Raw genomic sequence first — 12,362 nt, forward strand, 5'->3', positions numbered from 1 at the left:
CCCCCGTCACTCCCCGCCCTGACCCCGGAACCCACCGACCGGCCGTTGTTGTCGGGGGACGGAGGGAAGGAACGGGACAGCGCACACTTCCTTCCGGCGGATGTACCGTCAGCGGCTTCACAATGGTGAGTGTGTGCCGGGGGATAGGGGATAGGGATAGGGATAGCAGATAGCAGGAGGCTGTGGTGGGGGCCGGTCACTCCTTCAGTTCCTGTATTGTATTGTATTGTATTGTGGTGGTGGTGGTATGGAGTGTACTGTACTGTTGTGTCACTGAGGCAGCAGACTCTGTGGTGAAGGTTATCTCCGTATTGTGATTACAGATAGAGACACACAGTACGGGAACTACACTCCAATTCCACCAGATATCCCAACCCAATCTAGTCCCACCTGCCAGCACCCAGCCCATATCCCTCCATATCCCAGTTCTGGTCACCCAGTTATAGGAAGAATATTATTAAACTAGAAAGGGTTCAGAAAAGATTTACCAGGATGCTGCCAGGTATGGAAAGTTTGAGTTATAAAGAAAGGGTGGCACTTTACCCACAGGAGTACAGGAGGCTGAGAGGTGACCTTGTAGAAGTTTATAAAGTAATGAGGGGTATAGACAGGGTTAATGTTAGGTATCTTTTCCCTTGGAATGGGGGACTTCGTGTGTGAAATAAACTTCCAGCAGAAGTGGTGGATGTGGGTACAATTACAATTAAAAGACATTTGAATAAATGGAATGAATAGGAAAGATTTGGAGGGATATGGGCTAGAGGAGAGTGCAAGTGGAACTAGTTTAGTTTGGGATTATGTTCAGCATGGACTGTGCAGACTGAAGGGTTTCCATGCCGTAATGCTATGATGATCTGCATTGACACTATGGGTCAAAAGACATCTTTACGTACTATAAAATCTCTACAACTCAATATTAGATATTCGAAGTCATGAGCAGACAGCACAAAGTGGGAAGAAAAAGCTGTTTATGTTGGTGCAAGATCAGGATCCAGAAGGTGATTTCAGATTATTTGCAAAACAATAAGATACAGAATAGAGGGAGAACTAGCTCAAAAGTAGAGGGTGGTAGTGGAGGTGGTAGGGTGAACAGCAAAGGTTATCTCACAATGTAAGATGAAATGTCTGAAAACAAACCTTCCAGCTCAATGAGCAAACTGGACACAGTAATCCAGAAGGAGACAGTGAGGTCTGCAGATGCTGGAGATCAGAGTCGCGAGTGTGTTGCTGGAAAAGCACAGCAGGTCAGGCAGCATCCGAGGAGCAGGAGAATCAACGTTTCAGGCATAGGCCTTTCATTAGGATTCCTCTGGCCTGACCTGCTGTGCTTTTCCAGCAACACACTCTCAACAGTAATCCAGAAGACATCTCACCAATGTCCTGAACAACCTCCACATGACTTCCCAACTCCTATTCTCAAAGGACTGAGCAGTGAAGACAAGCGTATTAAATGCCTTTTTAATCATCCTGTCTCTATGATGCAAACTTCATAGAAATATGCACCTGAACCCCTAGGTCTCTGTTCTAAAACGTTATCCAAGGCCCTAGCGTTAATTGTATAAGCCCTATCCTTGTTTGTTGTACCAAAATACAATATCTTGCATTTATCCAGATTGAAATCCATGTGCCATTGTTCACTCCATTGACCCATTTGATCAAGATCCCTTTGTAATCTTAGAAAACCTTCTTCACTGTCTACACTGCCACCAACGTTGTCATCATCCGCAACTTACTAATGATTGCCTTCTGTATTCTCATCCGAATCATTTATTCAAATAGCAAACTAAAGAGGACCCAGGTATATCAATCCATCTGTTCCAGTCCCGTTTTCCAGCATTTGGTTTGTAAGCTTATATGCCACAGAAGTTCAAGAGTTCAACTTAATAACTCTGAAACATTCTGAAGATTCCTGCCTTGGGTACTCTTTCAGGCAGTGATTTCCAGGTTCCCACTATCCTCTGTATGAGAACACTCTACCCGAAAAGCCCCTGTCAATCTCCTGATCTTTATCTTAAAACTATGGCACTTGGTTATTAACCCCTGTGCAACGTATCTGCCCTCAGAAATTTTGTACTCCTCAGTCACATCCTCACTGATTTTATTGAGGTTTTTCAGGGGCTGATCAAGATAATTGATGAGGGAAAAGCGTTTGATGCTGTCTACATGGACTTCAGCAAAGCCTTTGACAAGGTCCCTCATGGCAGACTAGTACAAAAGGTGAAGTGACATGGAATCAGGGGTGAGCTCGCAAGACCGATACAGAACTGGCTTAGCCATAGGAGACAGAGGGTAGTGGTGGAAGGATGCTTTTTGGAATGGAGCATTGTTACTAGTGGTGTTCCACTGGGATCAGTGCTGGGTCCTCTGCTGTTTGTGATCTGCATAAATGAATTGGAGGGACATGTAGCTGGTCTAATTAATAAGTTTGCAGATGATACAAAGGTTGGTGATGTTCTAGATACTGAGGAGGATTGTCAGAGGATACAACAGGATAGAGATCAGTTGCAGGCAGAAAAATGGCAAATGGAGGTTAATCCGGACAAATGTGGAGTGAGCATTTTGGAAGGTCAAGTACAGGTAGCAATTTTATAGTGAATGGCAGAACCCTGAGGAGTATTGATATGCAGAGGGATCTAGATGTGTAGGTCCACAGATCACTGAAGGTGGGAGCACAGGTAGATAAGGTGGTAAATCTGGCTTATGGTATGTTTGCCTTAATTGGAAGGGGCATTGAGTATAAGGATACAGAAGTTATGCTGCAGCTTTATCGAACGTTAGGCAGGCCACACTTGGAATATTCCGTACAGTTCTGGTCACCACTCTACCAGAAAGTTATGGATGCTTTGGAGAGGCTTACCGGGATTTTTGCTATGAAAAATGTTTGCTCGACTGGGTTTGTTTTCACTGGAACATAGTAGGAGGTTGTGGGGCAACCTAATAGAAGTTTATAAGTTTGTGGTTGAATACAAGAAGATGCGAGAGAGGAAGTTTAAAAGAGATGTACTAGGCAAATATTTCACACAAAGGGTGGTGAGTGCCTGGGACACATTGCCAGAGACGGTGGTGGAAACAGACACAATAGCAGCATTCAAGAAACACCTGGACAAATACATGAATAGGAAGGGAGTAGAGGGATTCAGATCCTGAAAGTCAAGACAGTTTTAGTATGGAAGGGCAAAATATGGCAGTGCTGGCTTTGAGGCTGAAGGGCCTGTTCCTGTGCTGTATCCCATCCCCCAGCCTCATCTGCCCCAAGAGAAACAACCCCATCCTCTATTGTCTACTCATAGCTGAATCACTCTAGCTCAGACAATATCCTGGTGAATCTTCCACACCCTTTAAGTGTAATCACAACCAGAACTGCACACAATACCAAAACTCGAAATTGCTGGAAAAGCTCAGCAAGTCTGGCAGTATCTGTGCAGAGAAGTTAGATTTAACATTTCGGGCCAAGTGACCCTTCCTCAGAATTGCTGGTAAGTTGGAAAATGTTAGTTTATATGCAGAAGATAGGATGGGAGGGAGGGGTTTAAGGGGTAAACGATAGGTGGGGTTAAAGCTGAAAGAGAGAGGAAGCCAGTTGGACAGATGACGGAGAGGTTAACAATCGGCTAGAAGGGTGAACAGCTATTAATGGAACAGCTGGTAGCTAACAATGGGTTGTGTGTAATAGCCAATTATATGTGAATAAGGCCTGATGTGTGGGGGTTGGGATAAGGACATGGGACACCTCAAGACCTAGAGTTATTGAACTTGATATTGGGTCCAGACAGCTGCAGGGTCCCCAAACGGAAAATGAGGTGCTGTTCTTGCAGCTTGTGTTGAGCTTCGCTGGAGCACTGCAGCAAGCCTGAGACAGAGATGTTGGCCAGGGAACAGGGTGGTGTGTTAGAGTGGCAGGCAGCTGGAAGCTTTTTTATGGACAGAACATGTGTGTTCTGAGGAGCGGTCACCCAGGCTAGGCTTCTTTTTCCCAATGTAGAGGAGACCACGTTGTGAGCAGTGTATGAAGTAGACTAGATTGTGTGAAGTGCAGGTAAAGTGTTTGGGCCCTTGGATACTGGGCAGGGAGGAAGTAAACAGAGAGGTACCACACCTTCTGCAGTTGCAGGGGAAGGCACTCTGAGACTGGGGGTGGGGTGTGTGGGTTGGGAGTGGAGAAAGAGTGGACTAGGATGTGTTGGTGGGTACAGTTCCTATACAAGGGTGTGGAGGGGAATATGTTTTGGTGGCACCTCACTAGATGTAGCAGAAGTGGTGGCAAATGTTACAGGAGGGAAGAGACTGGTAAGGGCGGAAGTGTGGGAGGTAGGTCAGACCCGGCTGAGGGCTCTGTCAACAACTGTTGGGAACTCCTCGGTTGAGGAAGGAGGTGGACATTTCGGAGGCTCCCTTGTGGAAGTTGGCATGATCAGAACAGATGTGACGGTGACAGAGGAACTGGGAGAATGGAATTTGCCTCTACGGGAAGCAGGGTGCTGAGGATGTGTAGTCGAGGTAACTGGAAGTCAGTGGGCCAGTGGGTGTGGGTGGCTAGCCTATCCCCAGAAATGGAAACAGAGATGTCAAGGGTGGGAAGGGAGGAGTCAGAGATGGACCAGGTGAAAGCGAGAGCATGTTCTTCCTACTTAAATGAATCACAACACACTTCTCTGCGTTAAATTTCATCCATCGCTTGTTCACCTGTTCCAATAAACTGTCCTTTTAAAGTTCTAAACAGTCTTTGTCAGAATTCACAATATTTCAAAGTTTTGTATCATTTGCAAATTTTGAAATTGCCTGCTTTGCGCAAAGTTCTGGAGCAGGGGTCCTAACACTAACCTCTGGATATCCACTGTTGGTCTTCCTCCAGTCTGAAGAACTGTACACCTCCACTCTTCCTTTCTTGTATTGATGTTGCCACTCTTCATTTTATACCAGGAGTTTTGTTTTTGCTCACAGACCTGTGCTGCACTTGATGAGATGTGTTTTGGAAGCCCATGTATGCAACATCAGCAGCTTTGTCCTCATCCAGTCTCTTTGTTACCTCATCAAAGGTTTCTGTCTGTTAAATATAAATTTGCTCCAACCTTTCTTCTTGTATTACTAGTCATGGCTGGGTAAGAACAGCTTTCAGCACCTGGTGTTGTCATTTTTGATTGGCTGACCTGCCAAGTGGGCGGCACGGTGGCTCAGTGGTTAGCACTGCTGCCTCACAGCACCAGGGTTTCTGGTTCAATTCCAGCCTTGGACGACTGCCTGTGTGGAGTTTGCACGTTCTCCCCGTGTCTGCGTGGGTTTCCTCCGGGTGCTCCGGTTTCCTCCCACAGTCCAAAGATGTGCAGGTCAGGTGAATTGGCCATGCTAAATTGCCTATAGTGATAGGTGCATTAGTCAGAGAGGGATGGGTTACTCTTTGAAGGGTCGGTGTGGACTGGGTGGGTCGAAGAGCCTGTTTCCACACTGTAGGGAATCTAATCTAATCTAATTTTAAAAGTCTGTCATCTCAAAACAATGTGTTCAACAATGTGTATATGAGTCATGAGTTGTGATTTTTTAAAAAGAAATTGAGTTTGTAGAAGAAGAGGGTCAAACAATTTGGATATAGAAGAGAACAAAATCAATGAGATGCAGTAAATGGCAGTTTTTGAATGGTGACAGGCAAAAGGTTTTGCCCAAGAGTCAGTTCCTGGACTACTGCTTTTCTTTTGTACATTAGATTGCAAAGTAAAGATTTAAGATGTCAAAATTTAATGCTTCCAAACTTGGAGACATGACTGACAGTGGGGATCGTACAAATCAGGGCAACAGGATGCAGATCGGTATTTAAAGCAAATAATATAAGCTGAAACATTTGACAGAAGAAATAAGAAGTGACTATATAGACTTAATAGCACCGTTCCAAATACTGCATAGGATCAGACAGATCTAGCATGTGGCCAGGATATTACATGGATGTCTGGATTAATAGTCGAGTGATAATGGCACCAGGCCATCACCTCCTGGTTGACTTAAGCTCCCAAATCCAGTGTTGCCTGTTCCCTAGTGGGCTCTACCACAAGCTGCTCCAAAACAATCATGCAGACATTCCACAAATCCTTGTCTTGCGATCTTCCGATTTTCCAATTTTCCTGATTTTCCCAGTTTACTTGCATATAAAAATCCCCTGTAATTATTACAATGGTGCCTTTCTTACATGCCTATTCTGTTTCCTGATATGTATTTTCCCTCACATCCTCCAAGGCGGACCACACACAATTCCCATCAGAATTGTTTTTTCTTTGCAGTTCCTTAAATCTACCCACATGGATTCTATGCCTTCCAATCCCATATTGCGTTACAGTATCAATTTAAATTTCATTTCTTCTTAACAAGGCAACCCCACCCCTGCACATCTGCCAGTCCTCTTCATAGGATGTGTGTCCTTGTATATTTAGTTCTCATCCCTGATCCCCTTGCAGCCATGTCTCTGTGCAAAATCAAAAAGAACAACTAAAAAGTTGACAATCTCTAGAATTCTACCTCAGCCGGGAGCTAATTGGCACAGGGTCAACAACATCAAAGATGTGGGAGAAACAGGTTTGAATTCATGGGACATTGGCTGCAGCACTGAGGAAGGAGCACCAGTATTGTTCTTCAGTTGTTCTTTTTAGTTTACCCTCCAGCTGCTCATATTCTTTCCCCTTTTTACCGATTATTGTTGGTATCAACCTGGACCATGACAACTGGATCCTTTCCCTCCCACTCCCAAGTTCCTTTGCAGCCCAGATGAAATATGCTGAAACTGGGCACCAGGCAAGCAATGCAGCCTTTGGGACATTTGACCCTGTCCATGGAGAACAATATCTGTTCCCCTGACTATACTGTTCCCGATGACAACTACATTTCTGTTTTCTCCATGCCATTAGAATTCGAGTTAGATTAGATTAGATTCCCTACAGTGTGGAAACAGTCCCTTCGGCCCAACCAGTCCACACTGACCCTCCGAAGAGTAACCCACCCAGACCCATTTCCCTCTGACTAATGCACCTAACACTACGGGCAATTTAGCATGGCCAATTCACCTAACCTGCACATCTTTAGACTGTGGGAGGAAACCGGAGCACCCGGAGGAAATCCACGCAGACAAGGGGAGAATGTGAAAACTCCATACAGACAGTCGCCCGAGGCAGGAATTGAACCTGGGATCCTGGTGCTGTGGGGCAGCAGTGCTAACCACTGAGCCACCGTGCTGCCCCTTTTATCCCTATGGGATAAAATTAGGTTTATTGTCGCATGCTCAAATGAGTGCAGTGTAAGGTTTACAATGTTGCTACTAATGACACCTTCTTAGTTACAAAGATATCTCTACAGGGTTTTAGGAATAAATTAGAAAATTAAAGAAATAAGAAGTTCAGCATTATGGTCCTTTGCACCATCTTAGCTACAAGGTTCTTAGGAACAAATTGAAAAAAAAAACAGTTCTCTCATTTTCCCTCCAGCCCCCACCCTCATTCACCCACGGAGCAAGAATTTCAAACCTGTTAGACAAATCCGAGGACTGAGGCTCCTTCAGCGCTACCTCCTGGATCCCTCCACCTTGCTTGTAGTCACATCCTTCTGTGCTGACCACTTAATTCAAGGTAGTTACTCTGCCTCCTAAAACACAGAATCCAGGTAACTCTCCCCATCGTTAATGTGTTGCAGCATTCCAAGTTCAGAATCATAAACTCTGAGCTGCAGTTCCTCAAACAACCTGCATTTGGTCCAGATGTGGTTACAATGAACCATATTGAGGTCCACCACCTCCCATATCATGCAGGCACATTACATTAGCTAGCTTTGCATCTCTATTTTATTTACTTAGTTCCTAATTTGTGTTTTTTTTTTAAATTTCATACTGGTTATTTTGTTTGTAATCTGTATATATTTCTCCTGCTTACATTCAGTCTGAAAGTAATCTATAATAATACATGGTCTAATGGCCGTGATTACTAAACAATGAAGTGCAGTTTTCCTGCAATGTTTGTGCTGGGCCCTGATCCTAGGTTTCAACTTGTAAAAATACACCTTGTAAACTGTGAACCAAAAAGCACTTCTCTCCCTCTGCACCGAATTTCCAAAGCCCCTGAACTATACACTCACTCGGGATGTATCTAACCCTGGATGTGATCTCTCCTTCCAGTTCATGCAAAGATCTTTACCCTTATATAGTTATTTTATAAACCTGATTGTGGCTTATTTATTGTTTAATATGTTATACTACATTGCAAAACCTAAAAACATAATAACTGAAAATGGTTTACAGAAAATTTTTAGAAAAACATGCCAGTTACTTATGATCTGAATATGATCTCACCTGAGGCCAATGTGTCCTGGGCCATATTCTTTCTGCAGAGGCCAATGGTAAATGGCACCAAATGTGGAACTCTTGTATCAAAGCTGTTGGATGCCACAAGGTGAAAATTCACACGACACCAGGTTATGGTCCAATAGGATGAGGCAATGCCATCGTGATATTATTGCTGGCCTGTTAATCCACAAACCCAGATAATGTTCGGAGGACCCAAGGTTGAATCCCGCCACGGCAGATGGTGGAATTTGAATTCAATAAATATCTGGAATGAAGAACCTATGATGACCATGAATCCATTGTCAATTGTTGGAAAAACCCATCTGGTTCACTAATGTCCTTTAGGGAAGGAAGCTGCCATCTTTACCTGGTCTGGTTTACATGTGACTCCAGACCCACAGCAATGTGGTTGATTCTTCACTACCCTCTGGGCAATTAGGGACAGGCAATAAATGCTGGCCTAGCCAGCGACACCCTCATCGCATGAATGAATAATTTGGTTTATTTGAAATCACAAGCTTTCAGAGTGAACCTCTCCGCCCCCACCCCCACCCTCACCTTATCACCCTCACCTTAACCTCCTTCCACCTATTGCATTTCCAACGGCCCTCCCTCTAGTCCCTCCTCCCTATCTTTTATCTTAGCCTGCTTGGCACACTTTCCTCATTCCTGAAGAAGGGCTCATGCCCGAAACATTGATTCTCCTTCTCCTTTGATGCTGCCTGACCTGCGCTTTTCCAGCAACACATTTTTAAGCTAACAGCAATCTAATTGTCAGCTTCAGCCCATGCTTTCATTAATCTGGCAAAATCTTTCACTCGTCTCTTAATCGGTGCTTAAATAGTTCACCGTATAATTGCATTAACATTTATTTCATGGGATCTGGGCGCCTTTGGTAAGATTTAAAATTTGTTGTCTGTTTCTAATTGGCCTTGAACTGAGTGGCTTGTCATTTCAGAGGGCATTTAGGAGTCATTGGAGTCACAGAGATGTACAGCACGAACGTGGGAACTATAGACTGGTGAACCAGACATCGGTGGTGGGCAAATTGTTGAAGGGAATCCTGAGGGACAGGATTTACATGTATTTGGAAAGGCAAGGACTGATTAGGGATAATCAACATGGCTTTGTGTGTGGGAAATCATGTTTCACAAATCTGATTGAGCTTTTGAAACAAGTAACAAAGAGGATTGATAAGGCATAGCGGTAGACGTGATCTATATGGACTTCAGTAAGGCATTCGACAAGGCTTCTCATGGTAGACTAGTTGGAAAGGTTAGATCACATGGAATACAGGCCACCTGGATACAGAACTGGCTTGAAAAAGCCAGTAGAACTGGTAGATGACAGAGGGTGGTGGTGGAAGGTTGCTTTTCAAACCGGAGGCCTGTGACCAGTGGTGTGCCACAAGGATCATGTTTACCATTCAAAGAATCATAGAGATGTACAGCACGGAAACAGACCTTTCAGTCCAACTCGTCCATGTTGACTAGATATCCCAACCCAATCTAGTCCCACCTGCAAGCAGCCGACCATATCCCTCTAAACCCTTCCTATTCATATACCCATCCAGATGTCTTTTAAATGTTGCAATTGTACCAGCCTCCACCATTTCCTCTGGCAGCTCATTCCATGCACATACCACCTTCTGAGTGAAAAAGTTGCCCCTTAGGTCTCTTTTATATCTTTCCCCTCTCACCCTAAACCTATGCCCTCTAGTTCTGGACTCCCCCCCCCCCCCCCCACCCCAGGGAAAAGACTTTGTCTATTTACCCTATCCATGCCCCTCATAATTTTGTAAACCTCTATAAGGTCACCCCTCAGTCATCGACACTCCAGGGAAAATAGCCCCAGCTTATTCAGCCCTCTCCCTACATCTCAAATCTTCCAACCCTGGTCACATCCTTGTAAATCTTTTCTGAACCCTTTCAAGTTTCACTGGAAGGAAGGAGACCAGAATTGCACGCAATATTCCAACAGTGGCCTAACCAATGTCCTGTACAGCTGCAACATGACCTGTACTCCTGTACTCAAAACTCTGACCAATAAAGGAAAGCACACCAAACACCAATAAAGGAAAGCACACCAAACACCTTCTTCACTATTCTATCTACCTGTGACTCTACTTTCAAGGAGCTATGAACTTGCACTTCAATGTCTCTTTGTTCAGCAAACTCCCCAGGACCTTACCATTAAGTGTAGAAGTCCTGCTAAGATTGGCTTTCCTAAAATGCAGCACCCTCACACTTATCTAAATTAGACTCCATCTGCTACTTCTCAGCCTTTTGGCCCATCTGATCAAGATCCCATTGTTATCTGAGGTAACCTTCTTCACTGTTCACTACGCCTCCAATTTTGGTGTCATCTGTAAACTTACTAACTGTACCTCTTATGCTCGCATCCAAATCATTTATATAAATGAAGTAGTGGACCCAGCACTGATCCTTGTGGCACTCTACTGGTCACAGGCCTCCAGACTGAAAACCAACTCTCCACCACCACCACCCTCTGTCTTCTACCTTTGACCCAGTTCTGTATCCAAATGGCTAGTTCTCCCTGTATTCCGTGAGACCTAACCTTGCTAATCAGTCTCCCATGAGGAATCTTGTCGAATGCATTACTGATGTCCATATAGGTCACATCAGACGCTCTGCCCTCATCAATTCTCTTTGTTATTTCTTCAAAAAACTCAATCGATGAGACATGATTTCCCACGCACAAAGCCATGTTGACTATCCTTAATCAGTCCTTCCCTCTTCAAATACATGTACATCCTGTCCCTCAGGATTCCCTCCAACAACTTGCCCACCATTCCTGAAACAAGCTTGGCATTCCAGACTTTTGTTAATAATGACATGAAAATTTTACCAGGTGCGATGCTGGGACATTAACCCATGTCATCAGACCATGAACATTGGCTCCTTCTGAATTATGAGGTTAACGACATGCACAGCACCACCATTTCCCTCTCACTGCTTAGTGTAGCTTCCTTCTCTGAATTGGTTATCTTGAATGTTCTTGGAGAACTCAATAATTTAAAAGATGAGTGATGATTAATTTTCCTTCGAAATCACATCACTTGTGATAAACTGGCTGGCAGCTCCAGGCAGGTCACTGGGGTATTAAAAACAAGGCAGAAAGTGGCTGAAGGAGAGAGACGTTTAAAGGGGGACTGCCCTGGGCTTGTTGAGTCCCATTTCTTTTCCTTTGCCCGCTCCTATTTGTAACGTGGCCTGGAGAGACCCACCGAGGGAGAGAAGTGATTGTTGCCAGTTGCTGATGAAAAAGAGCTGCAATGTTTTCGGTGCTGAAGTATTACATTAGCTAAAAAGTAAATTAATTGGAATTTCATTAGTGTTGTGTAAAACTAATTATTTGCAGAATGAGTAACCTGTTTGTACTTGCTTCTTGGTTAATCATTCTATTTTGTTGCTTCCAACTAAACAATGAGACAGATACATTTTAGCTGTAATTATTCTTTCATAACCAGTTAATTGTTTTGAATTTTGCAGTATCTTCTTGCATTGTGCATCATTGTAAATGGTGTCATCCAGTAAGCACAGTATTACCAATACATTGTCTGATTGTAATAACAAGAGCTTTCTTTTCTGGCTGATGTACGATAAAGCAATCGTACAAGTTATCACGACACGATGTTGAGTTTATGCAGAAGATCTGACCTGGTTATAGTCTGTTCGGCATACGAACTACCTCCTAAATTGAGGACTCGAAATGAACCTCTCAGTTCTTGAGTGAGTTGAAATATCATTGCCTAATTTAAAGTATTTTTTGTGTTTTTATAGCCTAAAGCACCAAAGGCTAAGAAAGGGCCAGAACATAAAGTTATCCATCCGTACAGTAGGAAGGCTGCCCAGATGGTTCGGGAAACGCACAAACAGGAAAGAAAGGACAAGTATGTAATTTTGTGGTGTTGAAGTCATTAAGAGACGTGAAACACTAGTCAGCATTTTTTAAATATCAAATGTGTTTTTCCTAATTTCTCCTTCATATGTGGGACTGTTCATCAGTAACCTAACTGTCTTGCTGAAAA

General features: G+C 43.9%; 1 protein-coding gene across 1 annotated transcript in view; it reads left to right on the forward strand.

The window, feature by feature from the left end:
• Positions 1-11: 11 nt before the first annotated feature.
• tma16 (translation machinery associated 16 homolog) overlaps positions 12-12,362 on the forward strand; it is a 48,786-nt gene continuing 36,435 nt past the window's right edge. The window contains exons 1-2 of the mRNA XM_043698881.1: positions 12-125; positions 12,115-12,224. Coding sequence (XP_043554816.1) covers positions 123-125; positions 12,115-12,224 — 113 coding nt within the window. The 5' untranslated portion in view covers positions 12-122. The remainder of the gene's footprint in view (positions 126-12,114; positions 12,225-12,362) is intronic.

The sequence above is a fragment of the Chiloscyllium plagiosum genome, chromosome 1, assembly GCF_004010195.1.
Source record: "Chiloscyllium plagiosum isolate BGI_BamShark_2017 chromosome 1, ASM401019v2, whole genome shotgun sequence".
Classification (NCBI taxonomy): Eukaryota; Metazoa; Chordata; class Chondrichthyes; order Orectolobiformes; family Hemiscylliidae; genus Chiloscyllium; species Chiloscyllium plagiosum.